At 40.0% G+C, this 27,763-nt stretch overlaps 1 protein-coding gene across 5 annotated transcripts in view; it reads right to left on the bottom strand.

Moving 5' to 3' along the window:
* Positions 1-19,211: 19,211 nt before the first annotated feature.
* dnajc6 (DnaJ (Hsp40) homolog, subfamily C, member 6) overlaps positions 19,212-27,763 on the bottom strand; it is a 62,040-nt gene continuing 53,488 nt past the window's right edge. For 4 of the 5 annotated variants that reach the window (XM_047374943.1, XM_047374940.1, XM_047374941.1 and 1 more), the window contains one exon: positions 19,212-27,555. In XM_047374943.1, the coding sequence (XP_047230899.1) occupies positions 27,358-27,555 (198 nt within the window). In that variant the 3' untranslated portion in view covers positions 19,212-27,357. The remainder of the gene's footprint in view (positions 27,556-27,763) is intronic. The other variant, XR_007039661.1, reaches the window with a different exon arrangement.

Here is a 27,763-nt window from a genome sequence, read left to right as displayed (position 1 = left end):
TTGTTTAAACCTTCACTACAACTTCATGAATTACTTGTCTGCTGTCCCTCTGTCTTTGTGATGCTGTTTGTTTACATATTCTGAGCCCTTCACAGCACTGCTAAATTTATATTAAGATTAAATGACACACAGATAGCCTATATTTACTAACTAGCTGATATATGAAGGTAATGATTTGCCCTCAATTTGATCGGTGCATCAAAGGAAAAGGGACCGAATACAAATGTGTGTCATACTTTTCAAGTTTTGATTTGTAAGGAAAGGTTTCAAACCATGTATAATTTTCCTTCTGCTTCACAGTTACACACTATTTTACGTGGATATCACATAAAATACCAATATTCCACATTTAAGTTTAGGGTAACACTGTGATTCCACCATAGCTACTCTTTTTGTCAGAAAATAATAAAGCTAATTTTCTGTGCCTTCTGTCACTCTGCTGTGTAAAAACAGTAATTTTGCAGAAATGCAATTACACACTGGTGAAACAAAGTAAACATCTGTGTGAAATCAGTTCCGTCAATGAGTTATAAATGAGTGTTAACTCCTGTGACCCTGGTGACATCTGAAATATAAGATATGCCTTGAAATCATGTGTAAAAATCACTTACCTGCTGCCTTGGGTCTGCTGAACTAGTGAAGTATCACATGAAAACAGTTTTTCTTCCAGACATATTCAACTTTTGTAGCTGCAGACCTGCACTGAGTATTTTGAAGAGGCAACGGGAGAGCTCTTTGTGTCGGTCTGTGTGTCTCTGGGCATGAGAGTCTATTTTTGATTTGGTGTCAGAATACACACCACACACACGGCATGTGTTTGCTCCAATCCACAGGTGGGTTTGTGTCGACATTATGGACGGCATGGATATCAGATTTTACTGGGTGAGAGTCATGCGTCACTCTGTGCCTATGTAGATGGGCACAAAGGGGCATTTACTGACATTTTGTGGACCAAAAAGAACTTACTGGCAAGCAGTGTCGAACTCAAATTTTACTCTCTACTTCAGTCACAATGTTATTTTAATTGCAAGTTAAAAGGGATACCTGATCCTATTATTCCAATACTCTCCAGAAAAAAACTGCCTTTGGATAGCGATGCCAGGTCATTTTAAGCAGAGCTGTCCCAGATTTACAGAGTCAGAATAGGCCAAATAAATGTCTGGATATAACCCAACTTTATTTATCAGGGGGGATCTCTTTGTTGTTTGTTATAAATTATCTACGAGTGAAAATAAAAATGTTTCCTCACATCTACAATCAACATCATATCACATTGCTTCAATACTTTTGGTGGCAGGGCCTATTAAAGCAAAAAACATCCAATAACATACAGGTCCTTCTCAAAAAATTAGCACATTGTGATAAAGTTCATTATTTTCCATAATGTCATGATGAAAATTTAACATTCATATATTTTAGATTCATTGCACACTAACTGAAATATTTCAGGTCTTTTATTGTCTTAATACGGATTATTTTGGCATACAGCTCATGAAAACCCAAAATTCCTATCTCACAAAATTAGCATATCATTAAAAGGGTCTCTAAACGAGCTATGAACCTAATCATCTGAATCAACGAGTTAACTTTAAACACCTGCAAAAGATTCCTGAGGCCTTTAAAACTCCCAGCCTGGTTCATCACTCAAAACCCCAATCATGGGTAAGACTGCCGACCTGACTGCTGTCCAGAAGGCCACTATTGACACCCTCAAGCAAGAGGGTAAGACACAGAAAGAAATTTCTGAACGAATAGGCTGTTCCCAGAGTGCTGTATCAAGGCACCTCAGTGGGAAGTCTGTGGGAAGGAAAAAGTGTGGCAGAAAACGCTGCACAACGAGAAGAGGTGACCGGACCCTGAGGAAGATTGTGGAGAAGGGCCGATTCCAGACCTTGGGGGACTTGCGGAAGCAGTGAACTGAGTCTGGAGTAGAAACATCCAGAGCCACCGTGCACAGGCATGTGCAGGAAATGGGCTACAGGTGCCGCATTCCCCAGGTCAAGCCACTTTTGAACCAGAAACAGCGGCAGAAGCGCCTGACCTGGGCTACAGAGAAGCAGCACTGGACTGTTGCTCAGTGGTCCAAAGTACTTTTTTCGGATGAAAGCAAATTCTGCATGTCATTCGGAAATCAAGGTGCCAGAGTCTGGAGGAAGACTGGGGAGAAGGAAATGCCAAAATGCCAGAAGTCCAGTGTCAAGTACCCACAGTCAGTGATGGTCTGGGGTGCCGTGTCAGCTGCTGGTGTCGGTCCACTGTGTTTTATCAAGGGCAGGGTCAATGCAGCTGCTATCAGGAGATTTTGGAGCACTTCATGCTTCCATCTGCTGAAAAAGCTTTATGCAGATGAAGATTTCATTTTTCAGCACGACCTGGCACCTGCTCACAGTGCCAAAACCACTGGTAAATGGTTTACTGACCATGGTATCACTGTGCTCAATTGGCCTGCCAACTCTCCTGACCTGAACCCCATAGAGAAGCTGTGGGATATTGTGAAGAGAACGTTGAGAGACTCAAGACCCAACACTCTGGATGAGCTAAAGGCCGCTATCGAAGCATCCTGGGCCTCCATAAGACCTCAGCAGTGCCACAGGCTGATTGCCTCCATGCCACGCCGCATTGAAGCAGTCATTTCTGCCAAAGGATTCCTGACCAAGTATTGAGTGCATAACTGTACATGATTATTTGAAGGTTGACGTTTTTTGTATTAAAAACACTTTTATTTTATTGGTCGGATGAAATATGCTAATTTTGTGAGATAGGAATTTCGGGTTTTCATGAGCTGTATGCCAAAATCATCCGTATTAAGACAATAAAAGACCTGAAATATTTCAGTTAGTGTGCAATGAATCTAAAATATATGAATGTTAAATTTTCATCATGACATTATGGAAAATAATGAACTTTATCACAATATGCTAATATTTTGAGAAGGACCTGTATTTACATTCCTTCTGTTTAACTCAGTCTAGCAGGCAGAGTAAAAGAGCTCAAAGCTTTTCCTTGTTGCCAAATAGAATTGAACAAATCTAAAACTATAGGTACTAAGGAAGTGGTATCGGTACTGGAGAAAAATATTTTTTACAATTGTCTCCAGGCTCATAATTCACAGAGGTCCCTCTCTGGGGTCTGTAAAGCTGCTTCCACAGATCTGTATGGTGATTGGTCCAGAAGATTAAAACCTGTTTGTACTCTTCACACATGGTTTCTTGCTCTGTAGTCCTTTGTGTTATTTCTCTTAATTTCCAGGAAACTGCTCAACTATTTTATAACAGGGTGTTGCCCATTTGATTATCTGCTGTCAGGGAAGTTGATTTTTTCTCATCAAATATCCGGGATTAAATGTTGCACTTTGATTCTTATCTCAGATGTGTTGTCCAAACTGTAAAGCCACAGATTCTTCTAGATATCATTGGTAGACATAAAATAAATTAATCTTTTACAACAGTAGCTTATCTCAGTTATAATTTCATGAGACAGGGAAGAAAATCACACGTTAAGAAATAAGTTTTTAGCAAAATCATCAAAGTCAGATTTTTTCTGTTATTACCTCGTACAACACAGTTTCCCCAATTGATAGCACTTATTGTTTTCACTGGATCATTTCAAAAGATTGAAGCATACAAGGCCATTTCTCTTTGTATAATATTTCTAGATTGTCACAAGTCCTGGGTACTCTTTACTTCAGTGTACCCCACAGGCTTTCCTTAGATTTCAGGTCTGAGAACTGACCTGGTCATGCTCTTCACTGCAAGTGTTTTAACAGCTTTTGAGGGGTTTTTTAAACTCCCTTACAGCCTTCCTTACTTTTAATGATGGGTAGTTAGGAATATGTTTATTTCAGCTTAATCTCCAGTGGCTTAAAGAGGGGATGATCTCACTGTGATGTCATATTCATTATCTTGGGAAATCTGAATACATGGATATAAATTAAAAGTTCCTAAACACTCAAATTAACATTAAAAGTAAAGTGAAGATTTAAAAAGGTTTCAGTTATAGCTTAATCTATACTACTTTTAGGGAGAGAATTTACTATGGCACCAGTTGTGATGGTTGATGTGTGTGGAGGAGGACCCAAATGACAACAGAACAGAGGCAGACAGATGATGGAGGTCGTATTTAATGATAAACACCAGGAAAACACAGAGTAACCAAGATGACAGCAACAACAGAGTCCAGCAGTGACAGAAAGAAACCAAGGAACTTAAATACTGTTGAGATGTGACAGTGTCATGCAAACCAGGTGAATACAATCAACATAGCAGCTGTGGGAGAATCTAACCAGGGAAATAAGGGGAGGTAGAATAATGGGCACAGGAGAACCGGAATGGGAACACAGAGGGTCCAGCCAACCAAAAGCTAAGGACTAACATCAACATAAGAATCTAAACCAAAATACACAGAAGACAACTACTAAGAAAGTCAACACAAAAGCACAAAAGACTGAGCTAATATGGAGAAACCTCAATGGCATGGCCAAAATGATCTAAATCATGACAGGATGGCTGCAGAAATTCATGGAGGAGCCCAGGAGGATGTAACAGGCACCAGAGGAGCCCAATGGAGGAGAGCAGGAGGCGGCAGAGGCCAATGCTGAGTTTCCGGAGATGGGTCTTATACCCAGTGGTGTGGAGCTCAAAAGCAAGGCAAGTCCACCTGAGCGAAGTTGGGAACAGGAACAAGAGACGAGCCTTCCTGGACCACCTCCTCAGAGAAGTTAAGGACTGGACCATGACTGACCTCGACCTCCTCAAATAACTCTCGATCAGGAACATGTAGTGGTAGTTGAGTGAGGACAAAAACTCAAACAGAAATTATTTCTTAAATTATATAACAGTGCTTTAACATGTCTTTTTTCAAAACAAAATAATCTGTTCTCAGCCCACTCTAATTGTTTAGTTTTCAAGTAACTAACAAGAACTGAAGGTTAATGTCCATCAGGCTGTCCAGAAAGTCACCAGCTGTCACTGCATCCTGCACTTTCCTAATGAGGTTGACCCCAAAGAATAAGCAGTGGAACAAAAACCTACAAACCCCAACAACAGCCTTCTATTTTAAAACAGTGTTGTGTGGCTGGTAAAGGTATTGTTAGACTTCCATTGTTTTTGCCTCACATCAGAAGTGCAGCTGTTTTCAATCCATGTGTGCGAGGCAGCAAAGCCAAAAATGATCAGGCTATCTTTAAAGTGCCAGTAAGGTATCACAACTCTGCTGACCCAAGCAGGGATAGGAGGTTGGCTTCGTTGTTTGAAAAAAGATAAAGGACCTGCAATTGTACTGTTGCAGGGTAACCTGTAAAGAGCATGCATATTTAGAACCACTATTTAATTTTGACTCAATATGATTAATTCTGCTTAGAACTACAATACATGCAATAAAGCAAGCACTGACATCTCTTGTCAGTACCTGTAAATTGCTGGGTAAGATGTTAGAAAACAAAACCAACTTCCTAAACAATGAAGTGACTGTGTGTGTGCCTATTCATGGAAATAATGCACATTATCCATCACATGTTGTTCCTTGTAAAAGCATTAAGAGGAAATGTTATAATAAAAATGGTTATAAATCTGCTTCCTGTGAGAAAATAGGAATGTATCACTGCTTATGAATGCAAACTATCCATTCCTGCAAACACGCACGCACCCCCCCACACACACACACATACACACACAAACTGCCAGGTCCCAAATTCATCTTGCATAATCCACAATATGTTGCAAGTTTTGAACATGTAGTAAGGAGGATTAGAACCTTTCGAAATAGAAAATATTAGTCATCTATCAGTCATCAGTATTACAATAAGGCAGTTATTACAGGTCAAGGTTAACAGGAGAAAGTGTCAGTTTGATCTGCCCATGCTTTAGTAATTTAAACAAAGAGCAATGCCCATTTATCTAAACAGAGTCTCTGCAAATACTGGGACAAATTTGGGGATGCATTTCAGCAGAATTCCCTAAAGAGATGGATTCAACTGGTTTAAATGGCATGCACCATCTTCAGAGCCAGATCGCTAACAGATATGACCATCTACTGATGAAATGGTGTTATGTAAATGTCAAGGTCCTTTCTGGATATTTGACCACTGTTGATATTTGAATTTATAGAGCACATTTAAATGAATTGGTTTCCTGGAACAGAACTTGTTTATAAGGGAAGCCTAGACATTTTTAAAGGGGCTTCAGGTTTTGGCTTTGCGAAAGCTATGATTTGTCCATTCCAATTTGGGATAGTTGTTCTAAATTTCTGGAAGATGATTTTACATCAGATGAAACAATTGAGCTATAACCACAGTAACAAGTCAATGATTTGCTTCAAAATGAAGAAAAATATTACCTGTCAAGCATGGTGTTGGTAGCATTGTGCTGACGGGCTGTTTCATAGTCATTGGTATTGAAGTATTGCACTTATCAGGTAAACTGTCATGATTTAAAGGTGTTTGAGATCCGTTTTGGATCCTGCTTCTGTTCATTGTTGTCCAAGTGGCGCCTTAGTTCTTGGCTTAGGTTTAGTTTCTCATGATTCTTGTATTCTGTTTGAAGTCCATTAATGTTCTATTATAGCTATGTTTCTCAGGTCAGATTATGTCCTTGTAGTATTTAGTTCCAAACATGTTTTGTTTTCACTCCTGCCACAGCTTGTTATCAGCTTCATTCGGTCCACCTGCACCATGCAATCAGTCTCCCCATTTCACCTGCATGCTGCATATATATTCCTCTATTCTGTTTAGTCCTCGCGGAAACATCTTATTTGTTCATGCCAAGCCTGTTTTAACAAGCCTGTTTTGCCAAGCCTCTCCCTGTCTGTTTGCCAAGCTTGTTCATGCCTCCATCTGCCACCTTCACCCTGCGGTGAGTTTTCTTTTTGTTTTATAAAAAATCTGGTTACTCACTGCCTGCCTTATGGGGTCCACTCTGAACACCACAGCTTGACACAAACATAACCTTCTGGAATGACCACAACCTCAACCCTTTTAAAGTTCTTTCTGATGGAAGACAGAGCAGTCAAATGTCAGAATGCTGATGAACAGCTGATGGACAGTTACCAAAATATTGGTAGACATGTGTAATACTAGCCTGTATGCACACATGCACAGACGAAGAGCAGAGGGACTGATGACTGAGTCGATAGTGTAGGGGCCAATGAAACGAGGAGACAGTTTTTTGGACATAGCCTTCAACGGGATGTCTCGGGAGGACAACCAAACCTTTTGGCCAGGATGGTACGTCGGAGCACGCCGCCGTCTGCGGTCAGCGTACTTCTTGTTCTGGTCTGCTGTACGAAGGAGAGCTCTGGTAACATTTTCCCAGATCCATTTACAACGGCGTATGTGGTGCCGAACAGATGATATGCCTATGTCTTTCTCATCAGGGAATAAAGGAGGTTGATAACCAAGGGAAATCTCAAAGGGAGGGAAGCCAGTTGAAGATGAGATTTGTGAATTGATTGCATATTCTACCCAGGGGAGATAAGCACTCCAGTCAAGATGTTCGGTAGCATTCATGCATCTGAGAATGGACTCCATCTGTTGGTTCATGCGTTCTGTCTGTCCATTAGATTGGGGATGATAACCAGAAGTCAGGGAGGCCTAGGCTCCAAGCACCAAACAAAACTGTTTCCAAACACGAGAGATAAATTGGGGGCCACAATCTGACAAAATGTCCTGAGGTATGCCGTGAAGGCGAAAAACATGCTGAACCAACAGCTGGGCAGTTCGAAAGGCAGATGGAAGTTTTTTTAGTGGTACAAGATGGCAGGACTTAGAAAAACGGTCAACTATGGTGAGGATGACTGTATTCCCATTAGACATGGGTAAACCAGTTACAAAATCAAGAGCGATGTGTGACCAAGGGTGTTTGGGCGTACTGAGAGGCTGAAGTAACCCATAGGGGGACTGATTGCTCGATTTTTGTCTGGCACAGACCGAACAAGCCTGCACATATTCAGTAACATCCTTGTGAAGGGATGGCCACCAAAATCGCCTAGAAATGAGTGAGATGGTTCTGCTAACCCCTGGGTGACCTGAGAATTTGGGTGTATGAAACCAGCGGATGAGTCTAAATCTAACAGACGTAGGGACATACTTCCTGTTGGGAGGACCTGTACCAGGGTCCGGTTCATTTCGTAGGGCATTGTCAATAAGGTCCTCCAACTCCCAAACTAGGGCTCCAAAGGTCCAATGGGACGGCACAATGGGTTCAGCCTCTTTCTCGGTGGAGTCCGGTGAGTGAAGCCGGGAAAGAGCATCCAGGTTGACGTTCTTGGAGCCTGGCCTGTAAGAAATAGAGTACAGAACAACAGCATACAGATGTTGCAAATGCACCTTTTTTATTAGATATGTGTATATTGTACATTGTAAATTGTAAATTTGTATATTCTGTATTGCAGAATATTGCATTGTACATTGTATATTGTACATTGTAAATTGTAAATTGTAAATTGTAAATTTGTATATTCTGTAATGCAAAAACAGAACAAAAGAGCAAAGTGTACCGGAGGCAAATTCCTTGTTTGTATGTACAAACTAGGCAATAAAGTTGATTCTGATTCTGATTCTGAAATAGAGAGGTCAAAACAAGAGAAAAACAGTGACCAACGTGATTGGCGTGGGTTCAGTCTTTTTGCTGATTGCAAGTAGGCCAGATTTCTGTGATCGGTCCATACTAAAATGGGGTGCTTAGCACCCTCCAGCCAATGTCTCCACTCTTCGAGAGCTAACTTAATTGCTATCAGCTCCCGATCTCCCACGTCGTAATTCCATTCTGTGCTAGTGAGACGATGAGAGTCTGGGACAGGCCACTCCAGTACTGCCTTGATCTTCTCAGGGTCCGAGCGAACCTGTCCACCCTCCAGGATGCATCCCAAAAATGTGATTGATGTTTTGTGGAATTCACATTTCTCGGCCTTTACAAACAGTCTATTCTTCAAAGGTCTTTGCAGAACTAGACTGACGTGACGGGTGTGTTCTTTAATGTCCTTGGAGTAGATCAGGATGTCAGTAAGGTAGACAAAAACGTTCAAAAAATCCCTAAGTACGTCATTGATGAGGGACTGAAACACTGCAGGTGCGTTACTTAGTCCAAAAGGCATAACCAGGTATTCAAAATTGCCTAACGGGGTTTTAAAGGCAGTCTTCCACTCATCCCCTTGGCGGATTGTAATGAATAGCTTCATTATGTATGCTGGAACACTTAAAATGCTGTTTTGAATATTGTTGAAAGAACAAATTACACTGTGAAAGAGATTGGAGTATTTTATTCTTAGTTTGTGGCTATTTTAGGCAGCTTCTTCTCAGCTGGTACTGATGATGACCTGTCCTGGTAAACAAACATAACAAATGGATAAAATAACAGTATTGTGACCAGTCTTTGGAATTAATTGTTTTCCAGTGTATTGTTAAACAAATGACTTACCTCTGTCTCTTCCTCTGTAGGGTGTTTGGGCTAAAAGATTCCCCGGGGCCCTGAGCACCTTTTAAAGGTTCCGGAAGAGACCATTATAAATTGAAGTGGAGGAGTAAACTGTGTGCATGTTAGTCTTTAGTGTTAATGACTTAAGCCTAGGTAGAGACTTGTTTTGGAGATGTTTAGTAATAATGTTTGTTAAATAAAGTGATGTTTTAGCTATGTTGTATGTATGTTAGTGTATATGTTTGTTTCGCCTGTCATGTTAATGGGAGGAGCTATAAAAGGCTGCCGGTTAACAAACTGACGGTGGCTGTAGCTGTGACGATGTGTGACTTGTGTAACAGGGTCTTGTACCTGTATGTCTTCAGTGTTGGTGAATAAACCCCCTGTGGGCCTGCACCTTTTCTCTGCCTCAAGCCTCCTGCCTTAATCAGCTGCCAAGGGCCATTCTAACACGGATCCTAACTAGATGGTAGGCGTTACAGAGATCTAGCTTAGAAAAAATAGTTGAACCGTGAACTGGTTCAATTGCCAAGGAGAGGGAGAGGGTATTTGTTTTTTACTGTAATTTGGTTTAACCCCCTATAGTTGATACAAGGGTGGAGTGAACCATCTTTCTTTTCCACAAAGAAAAACCCAGCTCCGAGTGGAGATGAAGAGGGGCGAATTAACCCAGTCACAAGAGACTCATTAATATAGTCCTCCATAACCTTTCGCTATGGACCAGAGATGTGATAGAGCCTACTGGAAGGCAGGGGGACACCAGGAAGCAGATCTATTGCACAGTCAAAGGGTCTGTGCGGGGGTAATGACAAAGCCTTGGATTTACTAAAAACTAACCTGAGATCATGATACTCTGGAGGGACATTTGAAAGATCGGAAATCTCATTTTCTGCTGGCCCTGACTCAGTGGGGAGTGATACTACTGCTGACTGTAGACAAGAAGAAAGACAGTTAGTGGACCAGGATTCTATTCGGCTTTCTGCCCAGTTAATGTGAGGGTTATGTTTCTTGAACCAAGGAAAACCCAAAACGATTGAATTTAATGCGATTGGAAACACAAAAAAAGAAATCTCCTCCCTATGATTTCCCGAGATGATTAAAGTCAACGGTTTGGTTCTGTGTGTGATTCGAGGTAATCTTTTCCAATCCAACGCAGAAACTGATTGAGGAGTGGGGAGTGGCTCAGTCTCAATCTGAGCTTCACTAACTAACCTCTGATCGATAAGGTTCTGGTCGCTACCCGAGTCAATAAGAGCGGAAAGATTCTGAAAAGGACGGTGTGAAATTAATGTGGCAGGCAAACTAAGTCTGGGGGTAAGAGGACGGTCCGTCAGTCTCCCCTCACTTACTGACGGACCTGGCCTTTTAGTCCCGAGGGACGAATAGGGCAGTTTACAAGAAAGTGTTCAGATGAGCCACAGTAAAAACACTGATTGGATTGACGGTGTCTCAGTCTTTCTTCCGGGGAAAGCTGACATCGCCCGATCTGCATGGGTTCTATTCCTGAATTATGTGAAGCAGAAGTGGGGCGAATAGTTTCGGAAGTAGGACTGGAGAGATGGGTCTTAACTGCACTCTGTTCTAATCGGGATCTTTTTCTTTCCCTCATTCGGTTATCTAATCTGACGGCTAACTTGATTAACCCATTCAGGGTCTTAGGCTCGTCGACTAATGCTAACTCATCTTTTAACGGTTCATTTAAGGACTGGAAGAAAGCGGCTCTAAGAGTGCAGTCATTCCATCCTGAAGCTGCAGCAATGGTGCGAAAATCTATGTAGAACTCAGCAACTGACTGGTTTCTCTGTTTAAGAGACCATAAACTTCGAGCATTGGCAGTTAAGTCTCTTTCACTGGAGAAAACCTGTCGAAACTCCTCCTCAAACTCGGAAAATGTGCAACCAAAGTCCAAACAATTTGAAAAACGGGACTCTGCCCATCTCAAGTCTTTTCCAGTTAATAACCCAAGTACAAAAGAAATCTTAACTGAATCTTGTGGAAAGGATTGTGGGGAGCGATTGAAAACTAGAGTGCATTGGAGAAGGAAGCCCTTACAATCTTCTTTCTCACCAGATAATTTTTCAGGATTCGGGGAAGTGACCACACGGGAGTACGGAAGTTGCTGAGAAACCAGAGAAGCTGAAGCTCCCTCTACTGCCGGGGCGGTGAAATTACTCAAGGTGTGCTGAAACAAGGAGGCTCAATTTGCTAATTGGCCTGTTTCTGTTGTTCAAAAAGCGAACGGAGGGAATAGTCATGTGTTAAAATTTGGTGGTGTTGTTCAGATAGAGTTCTCCTGAACGCTTCTGCTGGGTCAGGTTGGCCAGAGTGTTCTGTCATATTGTTTTTAATGGATTTGATCCACATGCAGAAAGCAATCCAGGAGACAGAGTTTTACGGTAAAGTGTTTATTTACAGAGCAGTGAAGTGAGCAGGGAAACTGGAACTGGGATACCAACTGTAAAAATAAACAGGATGGTAAGCAGGGAAAACTCAGGGTCAAAACTAATGAATAATAATTCTGTCTTACTGGGTAGATGGAATGGTCCGCCGGGGGGGCGGAGAGACCTAGTGATTGTTTACCCGTGAGACAGATGATGGTGGATAATGATAAGTTGGCCCAGGGGTTTCAGAAGTAGGTGCAGTGGAAGGAGGAGGGTGGACAGGGTTCTTGAATGGAGATCAAATGAGCGAAGAATTCAGGAGGCTGCCAACCTGTGTGGTCCAACGAAGTAACGAGAGGCTTGAGTCTTTGTTCATGGAGCTGGATCGCTTCTTTCCAGAAGTGGGTAATCCAGGCAGAGTTCCACGCGGAAGGCAAGGTCAGGTTCAGGTAATCCTGCAAGGTAACAGATTCAGATTACTAAAGGTTCAAGGCAAGGACAAGACAAGGTAATGTGGCTTGAAGCTGTACCACTAAGGGCAACACTCTGGCAGTGAGTTGCTGGCAGCCTCCTCCTTAAATACTCCTCAGCAGGTAATCAAGGGAATAGAGAACACCTGTCACCTCTCCTCCACGCCTTCTAGGGGCTAAGGACAGTAAAAGCACCAAACAAACAGACAAGGCACAGATCCTGACACCCACTCTAAAATATGCAAACTAAATAATACTTTTAAAAATTTATAAATCTATTTCCTGGTCAGCGCTTAAAACACAGCCATGACAGATAGGACAGAAGGCAACATCTTTAACGATGTTCTGTTCAGTTTTTGCTCTACTTTGTATGGTGCCAATTTACAAATGTTGACATTCATTACCAGTGTGTTACATTATGAATCTACATCCAACAATTATTCCTACTGGACCAAAACATTTCGTTAGAAAATCTGCAGATATTTATTTTAATGATTCCTCAGTCGAAAGGCCATGTGAAAACTTGCTTTCTGAGCTCATAATGAGTTCCAGACTCAAGCAGAAGCATCTCCCGAGACATGAACATTTCCTAGCTGAGTGGAGCATAACTGAAAATATCATATGGATATTCAGGCAGAGCAACATTTTATTTCTGAGAGCTAATTTCCATCTGCAGTTTTTAACCTGGGTGGTATCTTTTAAAAAAATGAACGTCTGTCTGGCAAGCTCTTTTAAACCAAACTGAACAAAGAAGAACAGTGTGTTATCAATTAAACATAAAGGTACCCTGTAAGTTCTGCGAAAGTACCATACAGCTTCTATAAAATGTGCCACACAAGTTTCAAGAAAAATACCCATAGATTTGACAAAGGTACCAGGATTATATTACCTGATATGATGGCCCAGTTCTGGTATGAACCCTCTAAGTTCCAGAAAGTACGAGTTGTGAAAAAGCACAGGCTATGTATGGCAGTGTAAAATTCCTTTAACACAAAATAGTTTTTTACTGATATCAAGATTCTTCTTAAAGAAAAGTAAAAGTCAGAACCAACTTAACATGTATTCACTCCATCATTTCTTTTTTTCCTATTCTGCACAAATATAAAAGAAACAACTTCTGCGGTTGCTTTTACTAATTACTAACACTGCACCATATTAAGAAAACATGCAAAGAAGTAAAAAAAAGGAAATAAACACAATAGCTTGAGCATCTACCGAAGTCCAACCAGCAGGCTGTGTGTGTTATTTAGTATGCAGGCAAGCAATGCATAGCACCTAAAATATTGTAAACTACCAAATCTTCCATTTAAGCTGTTGCACACATTAAGATTACAGTTTTATATACTGTAACTGGTTTACTAAGTACATATTCAGTTAACCATTTTTACTATTGATGACAGAATTGTGGACATGTAACTGCATGCTTAACCTCATTTAATGACTGCAGAGGCTCCAAAAAGGAACATTTAAATTCTTGTGTATAGGTATTACCATTTAAGTTTTTTTGCTTAATGGTGTGGAATATTATACATAAAATATCAGCCTTTGCTATAGGTGAATGTTCTTAAGCACTTACTCCTGCACAGGAGGTGCGTCAGCACTACCAGCAGAGCGAGTAAGATGAAAAGAATAGAAAAAAAACTGCAGATTGATCCTGTTTTACAGTGAATCACTGATGCAGTCATTATCCCATTATCCCCAATTTCCTTCGGGATAGTCAGACAGCAGCACCAAAGTCCTGTTTCTACCAGTTGTGATGCCCCAATGAGAAACTTCTCCACCTGTTACTCATCATATATGACGCACAAATGGCACTGAAGTGGCACTGAAATACAGCAGGTCGGCTTAGTTTCCCAGCAATGTCTGTATTGTGCGTCAAAGTTTAGTTTCAAGCAGCCAAAATGCCTAAGAAACATTATTTCCATCATAAAAACACATAGATGAAATGACAGACAGATTCAAGCTACGCAACACATTGTACTTTTGTCTTTTCTGGTGGATTATCAGAAAATGAATATATTTTAGTCATTCAATACAAAAAGGAATGTTATTAACTACTCTCTCATTTCATTGACTACATTTATTACACACAAATATACAAACAAAATGTTCAATTCGTATGTGTTTTTTAGAAATTGCATATTATTTTATGGCCAACATAAAAGACATGGTCTGCACTTGTTTTCCAAGAAATACTGCATCAATGTGCAGCCTATGACTCTGCTGAGGCTTAGTAAAGGAAGCACCGGTTGCTTTGGTTCAGCTTCCCTATGTTGTTGGCTAGAGTTTGCTCGTACACTTTTCTCCACCATTTTTGCATCATCTTTACACCAATATTACTGGATTAAGCCCCATGTGAACTCCCAGCTTTACTAGCAGTGAACGTTTGGGTAGGATGTTGACGATTGTGTGGTGGATAACTGTCAAGTTAACAGTCGTCCCCATGACTGTGTAGGCAATACCATAACATAACATTTCTGAATTAAAAATACAATTTTTCTGCTCTGATATAATATTTTCTGATCATATATTTTTATATATAGCTTGGTGAGTAAATAATTAATTCAATATATGACTGCTAATGTTCATATATATGCAGATGATGCAGTGATTTTTACACATGCAAAAAAATGTCCAAATGTATATTTTATTCTTGCATCAGCTCTGGGTCAAGGTCTTTTATTGCACATTCATAAAAACTATTTACTGTGTTTTCCAAACAATCAGTAGATAACTCACATTCTTATGTTGTTTTTTTGTGTTTTTGTTTTTGCTAGGTAAGATACGGTGGCTCAAAGCAAATGCACAGCAAATGGTTAAATGAGCTACAAACACAAAACGTGCTGCAAACACATAAATGATGCAAACACACATACACAAAAAACAACCACAAGTTACAAAACAATGCAAAGGAAAAATGCTGCAAATATCAAAACAACTGCAAGGTACAAAACAACTGCATTGTTTCAAGCTGCTGTTCTTCTATATTTTAAAATATTAAGGGCCTAATCTTCAAAGACCCCAAACAGGAGGCGCTAAATTGCTTGTACAAAAAGTGGATGTGTTGTTTGTGATTTTCAAAGATTGCACATGCAATGGATAACAGGTGCAAAAGAGGTGCAGACCGCCCTATTTAAATGAGGAAATTGCTTGTGCTACTGGCTGGCTGGCTGCCCCCAGCGGAACTAGAGGAAAAGCAAACAGATCCTCTCTGCTGTGTTGCTTAAAACATGCAGGGGTTGTTGCGCTGCACCATAATAAATGATCCAGTTGCTGATTTTTTCTAGTTCTATTCTGCTCCTGCTTTTCTGAACTGTTACAGTTTGTTAACTTTTGTCATCTCTATTCACAGCAGCATGTTTACTCTTCTTTGTTCATTTCCGCAGGGTGCCTGAGTGTGTAAATGCGCATGCAGAGGGGTGAGTTTGAAGTTGTTCTGTGAGTAGATGCTTTATGTTTGGGATTCGGCCGGACCCACTGAGGCAACGATAATATCCTGCTCCACCTTTAATCAAAATATTGGATTACAGGCTAATGTGCAGGAGGGCAGAGCTGTGTCCAAAGTAGCGCACGCGCTCAGCCATCAGTGTGCACATGGGGCAGCTGGTCAGTGCTGCGTTTGCACCACAGGAGCACGCACAGCTTTTGAACTGCGTTACTCTACAAAACTCACAACAAATTGGCCAATCAATATTAACAAGATAAAAGACAAACATGTCTGTCAATTAATTTATTAGGTTTGCCTAGCTTGATCTTTTAATTATTTTCGAAGAATTATTTTTCATGTTCTTTTTTTTAAGTATATATTTAAAGAGTTTGGAGTTTATCACAAACAGCCACAATATTCAAGCCGGAGCATAATATTAGCAACATAAAAATAGTTTGTTGTCGGAGTTGTCAATCTGTATATTATAGCTTTGCTAACTTTAAAACATAACGTCACATAACTGTCCTGCAAAGAATTTAATTTATGTCTTTTCTATTAATGATATTATCAACATCACACCACAGCGGGTCCTGCATGATGTGTAATTACAGTTACCAGGCTGTGCGCTTCTCTGGAAGATGATCAGTTATGTGCACACCTCTGCATGATCAGGTTTGTGCTTCAGCAGCAGATCTCACTAATAGCTGGAATGGTCCAGATGCAAGAAAAAAAGTGTTGCAAGGAGTTTTATCATAGGAGAGATGTCATGGCTTCTGTTTGGGATTGGCTCCAAATCACACCTTAGATAATCTTACATAGAATCCTCTATTCTCATCTTTTTTTTATCATGATGTAGGGTTGTTTGGTTTTTGGTTTCGGGGTTTTTCCTTATGTTTTTCACTGTTCAAGTTTTGAATCATGTTTCTGTTTATTTTCCTGGTCATGCTTTTGTTTTGTCGTCTTGTTCATGTTTTGTCAAGTTTGGTTTTCGGATCTGGTTATGCTTTTGCTTCATGTTTTTCTAGTTTGTGTTCAAGAGTCTCTGTTTTGCTCCAGTCACGTTTTGTTCTGTTAATTAAGTTTATTCAGTTCACCTGCTTCAAGTTAATCTGTTTCCTTACTCCACCTGGTTTTCACGCCATATATTCACACCTGTTCTGTTAGTCTTCGCGGAAACATCTTTCACTGCCTCCTTCTCGCCACAATGACAGCAGACATTTTTGCATCCCAGTTAGCACCTGCTAAATCTAGACTTCACACGCAATCCGTTTCAGGTCTAATAAATTGTATTGTGGGTAGTAAGGGATCACATTTGCATATCCCCTTCCCGTAAATGTGTGCGATTTGGTCATTATAATATGTTTTACATATTCATCAAGGCAAACGCTAAAACGTTTGTGCCCGCTGTTCTGCTGATTTTACACGCGCAATCCGATTACCACCTGGGTTGTAGATCAGCTATGCGGAAGCAAATGTGTTTGCGTGTGGTTTTGTACACACAAACATTTTGAAGATCAGGCCCTAAGTATTTAAAAAGACATGAAAGAAAACATATCTTTTCTATCTTTCGTCCAAATTTCCTATGAGCATCCAATTAATGTTTACTAAGGCGCTGGTCCCATTGGACTTGGTGGTCGACTCCCCTTAGTGGTCTGGCGCACTTCTGTTTTGTGGAACTAGTTAGCAGCTTTTGTTAACTTGCCGTTTTGCCATTTGCAGCATTTTTCCTTTGCAATTGTTTTCTAACTTGCAGTTGTTTTGCTATTTGCAGCATTTCTCGTACTCGTACTCGTCGTCTTCCGCTTTATCCGGGACCGGGTCGCGGGGGCAGCAGACTCAGCACAGACACCCAGACGTCCCTCTCCCCAGACACCTCCTCCAGCTTCTCCGGGAGGAGCCCAAGGCGTTCCCAGGCCAGCCGAGAGACATAGTCCCTCCAGCGTGTCCTGCGCTATGTCCTGGGCCTCCTCCCGGTGGGACGTGCCTGGAACACCGCCCAAGGAAGGCGTCCAGGAGGCATCCGGTATAGATGCCCGAGCCACCTCAACTGGCTCCTCTCGATGTGGAGGAGCAGCGGCTCTACTCCGAGCTCCTCCCGGATGGCCGAGCTCCTCACCTTATCTCTAATGGAGTGCCCGGCCACCCTACGGAGGAAGCTCATTTCAGCCGCTTGTATCCGGGATCTCGTTCTTTCGGTCATGACCCAAAGTTCATGGCCATAGGTGAGGGTAGGAACATAGACTGACCGGCAAATCGAGAGCTTCGCTTTCCGCTCAGCTCTCTCTTCACCACATCAGACTGCCACAACGTCCCAATTGCTGTGCAGCCGCACTGATCTGTCTGTCGATCTCCCACTCCATTCTTCCCTCACTCGTTAACAAGACCCCAAGATACTTAAACTCCTCCACTTGCAGCATTTTTCCTTTGCAATTGTTTTCTAATTTGCAGTTGTTTTGCTTTTTGCAGCAGTTTTGTTTTGCATTTGTTTTGTAACTTGCAATTATTTTTTGTGTGTGTGTTTGCATCATTTATGTGTTTGCAGCTTATTTAACCGTTTGCTGAGCGTTTGAACCTGTATGCCACCGCAGTAAGAAGCTTGATGTTGTTGTGGATATTAGTATCTCAGTGCTATATTACAATCCACTTCATTATTCAAAAATAATGTTCAAAAGTTGCCATATAATCTTCAAAACTATAAATAGATTACACCATATTAGCCACTTGCCACTGCTAGGATGTATCTTCATTGATATTTTATCACTTTGATTACTGCATTACCTCTTCAGCATTCACAAATAGTTCACAAATTAAAGAACTACTATTCAAGAAAGTTGTCAAAGCTTTTGATAGGAACCCTTTATTTTATCACAGCTGTAAAATTTTGATTCTTTGATTTTTGAAAAAATAGGTTTGTTAATATATAAGATTTTGCATGGACCTACTCCCCCTCTCAATTTTTTTTAATGAAGAATAGAGACGGTATTGGCACAAGGGCCACCTCGCCTTCATGCTGCATTTTTAAGGCTCATCTCAAACCCCATCTGAGCTGCAACAAATCTGTGGACACCTTTACCGCTTGATAACTTTTGATTTTCTTGGTATATATATATATATAATCTCTCTTTATTAAATGTTCCATCTTTGTTCCTGCAATTAGCCTAATGGCTAAATCTGACATATTGCTGGTTTTAAGCATGTTCATTAATTTTGCATTTTCTTATTTTAAAATAATTAATCAAATCAAATGAGTCTGAGTTTCTAACCTGAATTGCTAAAGTAGATGATTGTATTGAGATGCATAAGATCTAGAATAACATTTTGTTATATTTTAATCAATTTAGATGCTTTGCAGCATTCAAAAGTTGGAAACAAATGCAATAAAAAGATGGAATAATACTGAGTTTCTGTTATTTACAGTCATTTTAATAGGAAATGTTCAGAAAGTACTGTTTGTGTTACAATTGCTGCCATCTTGTGTATAAAATGGGAATTGCCATCATTAAAGAAAGAAATTATGAGGAAAGCACTCTGTTTACTGTTTATTATTGTGCATTGCACATGTTCATTATGTACATCCTGTAACAGTAAACAGAACCTAAAAAGAAAACACATGAACAGAAAATTTACACAATTAAGTAATACTTGAACAGCAGACAGGCAAACACGTGACATAAAGTAGTCAAATCCGACTCATACATACCACAGCTCCAAACAACACACACATCAGCTGTTTACAGTACAGAGGTTAGTTGTAAGACTGCAGTTTCAGTCAGTGGTGGGGTTAACAAAGGTCGTTTCACATTTAGGTCCTCACTGTAAATAGATAAGAGACAGCTCTCTTCTTCTGGTATATTAGGATAAAATAAAACATGAAACATCCGCTTCAAGTTTAGTTTCAGTCTGAGACCTGCTGTCTTTTCAGGGACCCCTGTTTTGATGTCTTTTATAGATAAAGAAAAAACCCATCCCAGCAGTCACTTTTTATTCTGCAGTGGAAATCTAGAATGATTTGAAACTAACCGGAAAACACAGAGTAAGTATCACCTTCATCTAACTGCTCAGTAGTATCCAGACAGTATTGGGGTCAAGAATGGTATCAGTTTTGTTGGCCAAGGAAAAACTTTAAACATAAAGCTGGTTTTACATAAACAAGAGCTTCTACACACTTTTCATGTCAAAATCCATACTCTTCCAGAGATTTGCAACACATTTTTTAATATACAAATTAAAAAAACGAATTTTACAATGAACTCGTTGGAGAAATTTTCTGCAAAAGTCAGGCTGTAAATGTAAACTGTAAAAACCACAGAGTGAAATTCTATAGGGAATCAGAATGGAAATACATGTAATTTTTTTCTAAATTTATCTAGACCTAGAAACTGAAAAGCTCTATATGGAACCTTGTCAGTTAAGCAGCAGAGGGAGTTATTTATCAGTTTTAGCTGCTTTAGTAAACTAAAGAAGGAACAAGGACATAGTTTTTACAGTTGGAGTCCAATGTGTAGAATTAGAGGACTCCAAACAGTGAAAACAGTGTTACTTCACTACTGGTAGCATGAGGTGATACCTGGACCCTGCAGAAGTTGCATTTGTGGTCCAACTCATCCAGGATGGCACAGAAGGTTTGTTGTGTCTCCCAGCACAGAGACAAAAGCATGGAGGACACAGCCAGTCAGTCTAGTGTCTAGAGAGGAAAGCGACGTAGGAGGTCCTCAACCCATCGGAAGGACCAGTATCTAATGATTAATGCAAGGAGGAACAGCTGGTTTGGTTGGTCAGTGGTGGTCTGGCGAGATAAAGCCACTGATGGTACAGAAACCTCTACTAGCTCAGCAAGAGCGCCATGACCACCATGCATTGGTTCCTGGGTTACACCTGGTGTGCGACAATGCCACGCCTTATGTAGCAAGAGCATGTAGGCAGTACCTGGAGCCCAGACAAACCTGACCTAAATCCAGTTGAACATCTCTGGGACATTGTCTCCATGTGACACCACCAGGTCACACTTCAGTGATCTCAGTGATGCCTTGATCCATATCTAGGACGGGGTTACCCAACACACCAGCCTTCTTCTCACTAAGGGCACACTCCAATGTTGTCAGGCATGCATACTAATACTGTACAAAACTGTACAAACTACTGAGCATCATTTTGAGTGGCTGCAATGAAATTTCAACAAAATGGCCCAGCCTGCAGCATGATTTATTCTCAGATTTTTTGGGTTGTGTTTAAATTCAGCCCTCTTTTTTTTTATTTTTATCAAATGATGTGGTAACCTTTCATTCCTAACATATTACCCAATCTAAATAACTAAAGATATACAGCATAATGGGGTTTCTGCCACTAACATCAGAGACATGTCCTCAAAATCAAATTCAGTACTTTTCCAGAGTTTTGTTTTAAGAGTGCCTGGGAACCCTGGGAAGTTTTAATGGATATTATCCCAGAAATATTAAACAATTTTCACACAAGGATACTATGTCATAAGTAAAAGTAGCTCAAAAGCACACTGAAGAACAATTGCAGCTGATATTATTGGAACATAGCTCACACAGGTTAGGTTAGAATGAAATGATTTTAAACAGCAAGTACAACTTTTTTAAGTTGAGCATTGTGTTCCTTAGTGTTGATATGAAACTGCAAATGGAAAAAAAGACATATTTGAACAAAGTAAACAACACAAATCAAGTAAAAGCCAGAAGAACCAATTTTAAACCAGGTTCAGTTCTTTGTATTTTGCAGCTATGTAAGGTATTATGGATAAAATATAATTGGAATAGTTGATTCATCTTAAAATAATAACAAATTACAAATAAAATCAGCCAAAATGTGTAAAAAAAAAATACATCTTTGCTTTTATTTTTCGTGTTTGAAAGGCATAGCACAATTATGCTGTAATATACCAAGTTGCATCAGATATAATATTTAAAGGTTGGTTTCTTAGCAAATGCCTTTCTTTTGCAACAATGTTCAGGTGTGGATTTTCTCTGTGTGGAATTATCAGGTCAGTGAAGCAAATTAATGTGTTGTTGATGTGAACATATAAATTGTTTTTGTTACTTTTGTCAGTCTGGTTAATTAATTACAACAAACTGAACTGAAACAAACTTGCCCTGCGATGGACTGGCGACTTGTCCAGGGTGTACCCTGCCTCTCGCCCATAGACTGCTGGAGATAGACACCAGCTCCCTCCGCGACCCACTATGGAATAAGCGGTAGAAAATGACTGACTGACTGACTGACTGACTGAACTGAAACAGTAAGGCTAATATGATTAAACTAGGAAATATGAGATTAATTGTTGCATGACCTATCATTTAACATACACACATGTTTTTTTGTCTTTCAGGCATATTGCTATGTAAGTTGACCAAACATGTGCATCAGCTGCTTTTTTTAGTACATTGAAAAATGTTTGTGCTCTCAGAGGTTTTCATTTGCAAATTGATGCTTCTTTATCTAGATATGCATGAGGCCTCCTGGTGCTTTATAGTCCTAAAATATACAATTCTCAGTTTCCAGATAAAATCTTTCTTAATAATGAGTCAGAAAATGTGTTATTTCTTTCAAATTACTTAATCTATGAATCAGTTTTAAACCTACAAACTGATCTTGTAATAAGCAGAAATGAAAGTCCATCTGGAATCATACATTTGTAGGTACGCATTCTGAGACTGACAGAAATATTGTTTTTGTTAAGTTGACTGCCACAGTGTTTATGGTACTTTGTATTAGATTCAATGCAATTAACTGCAAACATTAATGTTATTTCTTATGAAAGAACATAATCACAAAAACTAATTTAGAGTGCTTAGTTCTACCACAAAAAGATTCAATAATTTTATCATTAGCTCAGAGGGAAGTGTTAACAAGGACAGTTTATATCACTCTGTCAATCTGATTGAATTAGAAAACACAATGGTTGCTATAAAAAGGGAGTGTTGCTTTCAATCTTACTTATTTTGTTAGTCATCATCATCTACAAAGGAACACATGTAATTATTGGTTTGCATATAAACAGCTTCACGTGTTAAGAATGCACACAAACCATTTATCAAACCATCAACAACTTCAGGGAGAGAAATTCATTTGCTGAAAGGAAAGCTTCAGGACCCTCTTCTACAGCAGATTAGATTAAGGGGGTTTCTTCCCACCAGTGCTGGGTTTGCTAAGGAATAGCAGCAGGCATCTATGGGAGTTTTTGCATGCACAGTGAAGCAAACATTTTTGAATGCTAACCTGGTGTTAAGAAGGTCAGAGAAGAAACCACTTCTGTCTGAGACAAATATCAAGGAAAGACTAACATTTTGCAGGAAGTACCAGGAATAGACTGGAGGTCTTGGGTGAAGTGATTCTGTTAGATGAAGCCCACATCATGCTGACAGTAAAGCATTGTGATACCATTCAGGTGCGGAGTTGCCTTTACTTCACTCTGACATACTTATTTACGTATGACACACTGTCATGAATAAAGAAAGGCATCAATACATCCTGTAGGTACACCTTTCTTACCACATAATGAGGCAAATGGACTATAGTCTCAGGAATAAAAACTTTGAAATGTTGGATCTAAGTCCAGAAAATTTATCAGATCTGAATCCCACTGAAAACATATTGATTGGTTGCCTAAATGTGATGTATTTCTCAATGAAAGCCTTTGAATCTCTTGAAATGGTTATTATTGAACTGCAGTATACCATAGAAACAGAAAAGTTAGTACAGGTCTACATATCTGCCAGTCTCAAAACGTCAGGCCATGACTGTTCTTTGTGTCAGATTCAGCAGATTTTTTCCTTGTTTTTTTGGGGGTTTTTGCTATTTTGACTTTATTAGTACTAGATTCGGTCTGTACTAAGCAACCATTTTTTAGTGGAAAACAAACCCATCTTCAGTGAATGTTACAGTAGCCTGATGCTGCCTTCTTTCATTTAACGTTCATATATATTAGATATCACAGAACAAACCCTGAATGCATTTTCACACAGATCAAAGAGCAAACTCCATATTCCAGCTAACATAAATGCTTGTTGTGCCTTACAGTAAGAGTGTGATATCTCTAAAGCTCTGATGAGGAGCAGTCGATGAAATGTTTGCTGAATGTGCTCCCTGATGTGTTTTTCTCTTATCCCGCGATATTCTGTTTTCAAACAGCTCCATTCATCTCCTGGACGTCTCTCTTGGTTTGATTGAGCTGATTTTGGGGTCAGAAAACAAGTCAATGAGCGTTGCTGTTGCACCACATACATAGAGAGGGTAAACATCTGTGTTCATTGACCCATTATTTGTCTGTTTAGTCGTCTTTTGACTGCGCTGATGTTAGAGGTTTTGAGCAAAAGGAGCATCTTGAGTGAAAGCGGAGGTATAAAGGCAGATGATGTTACATGGTGAGCCATTTCAGAGGTGGTGACATTTTTAGGGGTTAGAACACAGATTAGAAAGGACATCCTGGTGTTGCTCACTTCCTTTCACTTGGTTTTAAGAGTAGAGAGGCTTCTGTCCTTGGCTCTCAAATTCTGACCAGGCATCGTTCAGTTCCATGAAAATCATCTTGGCATATTGTTCATACGGTTGTCCTGTTGCCTGTGAACCAGGAGCAAAGGAACACAACTGGAACATTAAAATTATCACCAGACATATTGAACTTTTCACAAGTCTAAATAAGCAATTCTTAGTTCTTTTGGCACACAAATAATGTGCTTTAATATTAAATATGAAAGTTTGAACAGGTTAATACCTAAAAAGATAACAAAAACACAGACTCATTTTCTCATGTTGTTTGGTTTACAGGGTTCCTACACGTTTAATTCCAAATTCTTTATTTACACCTATTTCCAGAGCTCCCAGTCCTTTTTTAACTTAATTAAAATACAAAAGGTTGCAATAAATTGACAGATATTTTACAGATGTCAGACTTTAAGCTGGGTGGATGGATGGATGGATGGATGGATGGATGGATGGATGAGAAGGAAGGAAGGAAGGAAGAGGTCCTGTTACGCTGCTGTCCTAATTTTCTATCAATATTAAAACATGGTATTATATGAGGAGGTACTTGCTGTAAAACTGCTTTAAAAGGCTATTGCAAAACAGAAATATGCCACTAACCCCTTTGAACGACCGATATCCTGCTGTCCTCCAGTGATCAATCAGGGGTCTTGTGACTGACTTAACTACCCCTTCTCATAGGGCACACTTAGTCTTTTGGTTCTGCTTTTGTCCAGTTAAAAGGTTGGACAGATAAGATAGGGGCAGGAATTGCAATTTCTCCTTGCATGCATGGTGGAACAGTTGCTTCAGAAACAGAATCAGAGATCCTGACTGACTCCACAGGTAAAGACCGTTTATGCCTATTCCTAAGAAATAAGTTAATGTATTCTAAGTCTTAGAGAAGAAGTCTCTAGCTGTTATTTATTCTTATTTATATTACAGGTATTATCTGCTTTTATTGGTGGTGCTAATTTTCAGCTTGACCCAGATGATTACTTTTACATGAAAATATTCAAGATCCAAAGGAGGAATTTTACTACCACAACAAAAATTTATTTTTTCTTTGAGCTCCACATACTGATCCTGGTGGTCTCCACCACAGGAGCTCTGCAGCACATAACGTTCCCAGAAATAAAAAGAGATGACAGCAACCTTTTCCTGACCATGGCGTGGCAAGTGGCCAACCACTTCCGTCCTAACACCAGCTGCTACGTCTGCGGTCTGATGCCCTACACAGCTGGGGAAGGTTTACCGCTCATGGTCTTGCCTGCCTCGGACTGCGACATGTGCCACCTGATGCACATTCACCTGCCCAGTTCTTATTCTCACCCTGACTGCCCGAGTTTAAAAATGAGACCACTTGATTGTATGAGAGGACAAGGAAACTGCAACAGATGTCTTCAAGCCCCCAAACCGGTTCCTATTCTTGTCCTTCCTCGGCGGTTCACGTGGTGTCTGGAGAATGACGGCCATGTTCCAGTGGGACATTCGGACTGCCTTTGTACGTTTAAGTGGGGCCCAGGACGGAGGGAAATTGACTGGAAATCTTTTAATTCTGTTCCTCACCAGTGTCTGGATGCAGCAGGAGAGACTCGCCTGAATGCTTTAGCTCAGCGCACAGCCACCTGCTCCATCTCCTCTCCTGTCGGGATGTACTGGGTGTGTGGGACCCTCGCTTACCCCTATCTTCCGGTGGACTACAAGGGACGCTGTGGGTTGGGATATGTGGTCCCAGCAATGAGGGTGACACACTCCCTGCCAAAGAAAGGTTTTCTCAAACGGGTAAGACGTGGAACTTCAGATTTTCTTGGAACACATCGTCAGTCACCTTTTAAAAATGTACTCGGTTCACTTCTTCCGTTTTACGGAGTTATGTCTGCTTTAGATCAGATCGCTAATCTGTCCCATTCTATAGAGGTGATAGCTAATGAAACTGGTAAGGCTCTCACACTCATGTCAAATGAGCTCGCCTCTGTTAGGCTCCTAGCTTTGCAAAACAGAGCCGCTCTGGACTTTATTATAGCCGCTCAGGGAGGAACTTGTGCCGTCATCGGATCTGAATGCTGCACTTTCGTTCCTGATTATAATGTCACCATCCATGAAATAGTCAGCCACCTTCATGAAACAGCGAAGTCCGTCCACCAGGACGGAAGCTCCTTATTTGACTTTTTAAAGCCAGCTTTTGAGTCACTCAGCCATAATGTCATTCAGGTGCTAATTGTTGTGGTGGTTTTCATTGTTGTGTTGTCGCTCTTTGTGTCATGTATGAAAAGATTCTTGTGCCATTAAAGGTAAAACACAAGAAAATAATCACTGTCCTGTAAAACAAAAGCAAGCATGTACTGTAGTTCAGAAGACAAACAGGAAGAAAATAAATTTTCATGTTTCATTGTCATGTTAGAAGAAACCCACTTTATTGCAGATGTGCATCAAAGCAACCTCTCTCTTTTGCACAAACATGGTGTGATGTGGTGATGTGTGTTTATATTGATGAGAATTTCATAATCCTGAGAAACTGAATCACTTAAAATCTTTAACAAACATCATAATAACCCTAATATGTGAATTCTCTACATACATACATTTTTATTTGTATACATTTAGGTCATAGTCATGAAAATCTCTAGCAATGTAGTTACTACAGTTCTAGTGCTTTTCTTGTATTATTTAGTTGAGGTGTCACAGGCAGGATTTCATAGAGGGGATTCTGTATGTCTTTTTAATAAAATAAAATATAAAAAATAACACATTTGCAATAAAACGACAAATGATGTATGAAAAATAAAACTAATAGCAAAACCCCTTAAGTTTCTGTTTTGCTACACATGGAAATAACTGACTTTAATTTATCTAATTTAACATATATCACCATGAATGATTCTGTTTATTTTTATTTACAAAATTAGTTGTTTGTATAAGAATGTTTAAGATTTAGTGTTTTGTTTTGAAAATAAAAAACTACTTTGCATTAAATGTTCAATAAAGGCTTTTTGGTGAAATATACAAATACACCATATTGTAATTTTTATTAAGTTAAAAAAGACCAAAAGATTGTATACATTTAATTTAATAAAGTAATTGGATAACCTTTTCACAGGTCCAAAATACACATCGTGGTGAAGCAATTTAACAGGAAAACAATTTTCCTTAAACTGAATTTTAAAAGTCAAGCATACACACAAGGTTTATTATGTAACTATGTGCCTCACCTTATCGGGGTGAACGACCAGCACTGCCTTGCGGTAAACCTTCTTGACCTGGTCTGGCGTGACCAGGTCGGCCATACCCACTGGTTTCCAGCGCGTCTCTCCCTCCCAAAGCACAGTGTGCATGGTGGACAGCAGGGCGCGGATGTTACGCTCCTTCCCCTCGATCCAGTCCAGAATCTGGGACACAAAAGGGGGGGGGTTGGCAGCAGTGGCCAGTGAGCACCAGATTTGAAACAATTATTAACAAAACCTCTTTCAGCAATTCTGGCTCTGGTGAAACTCTAAAGGAGTAATTGGGTGAACCCAAGTTTGGCCATAGGAGACCTACATCGACTGCTTCATTAAATCTAGAAAATACTTTTCTTAAACCACCATCCCAAAAGTT

Source organism: Girardinichthys multiradiatus, chromosome 9 (genome assembly GCF_021462225.1).
Source record: "Girardinichthys multiradiatus isolate DD_20200921_A chromosome 9, DD_fGirMul_XY1, whole genome shotgun sequence".
NCBI lineage: Eukaryota > Metazoa > Chordata > Actinopteri > Cyprinodontiformes > Goodeidae > Girardinichthys > Girardinichthys multiradiatus.
Note: the sequence above shows the minus strand (reverse complement) of the source record. Positions and strands in the feature narration are given on the sequence as shown.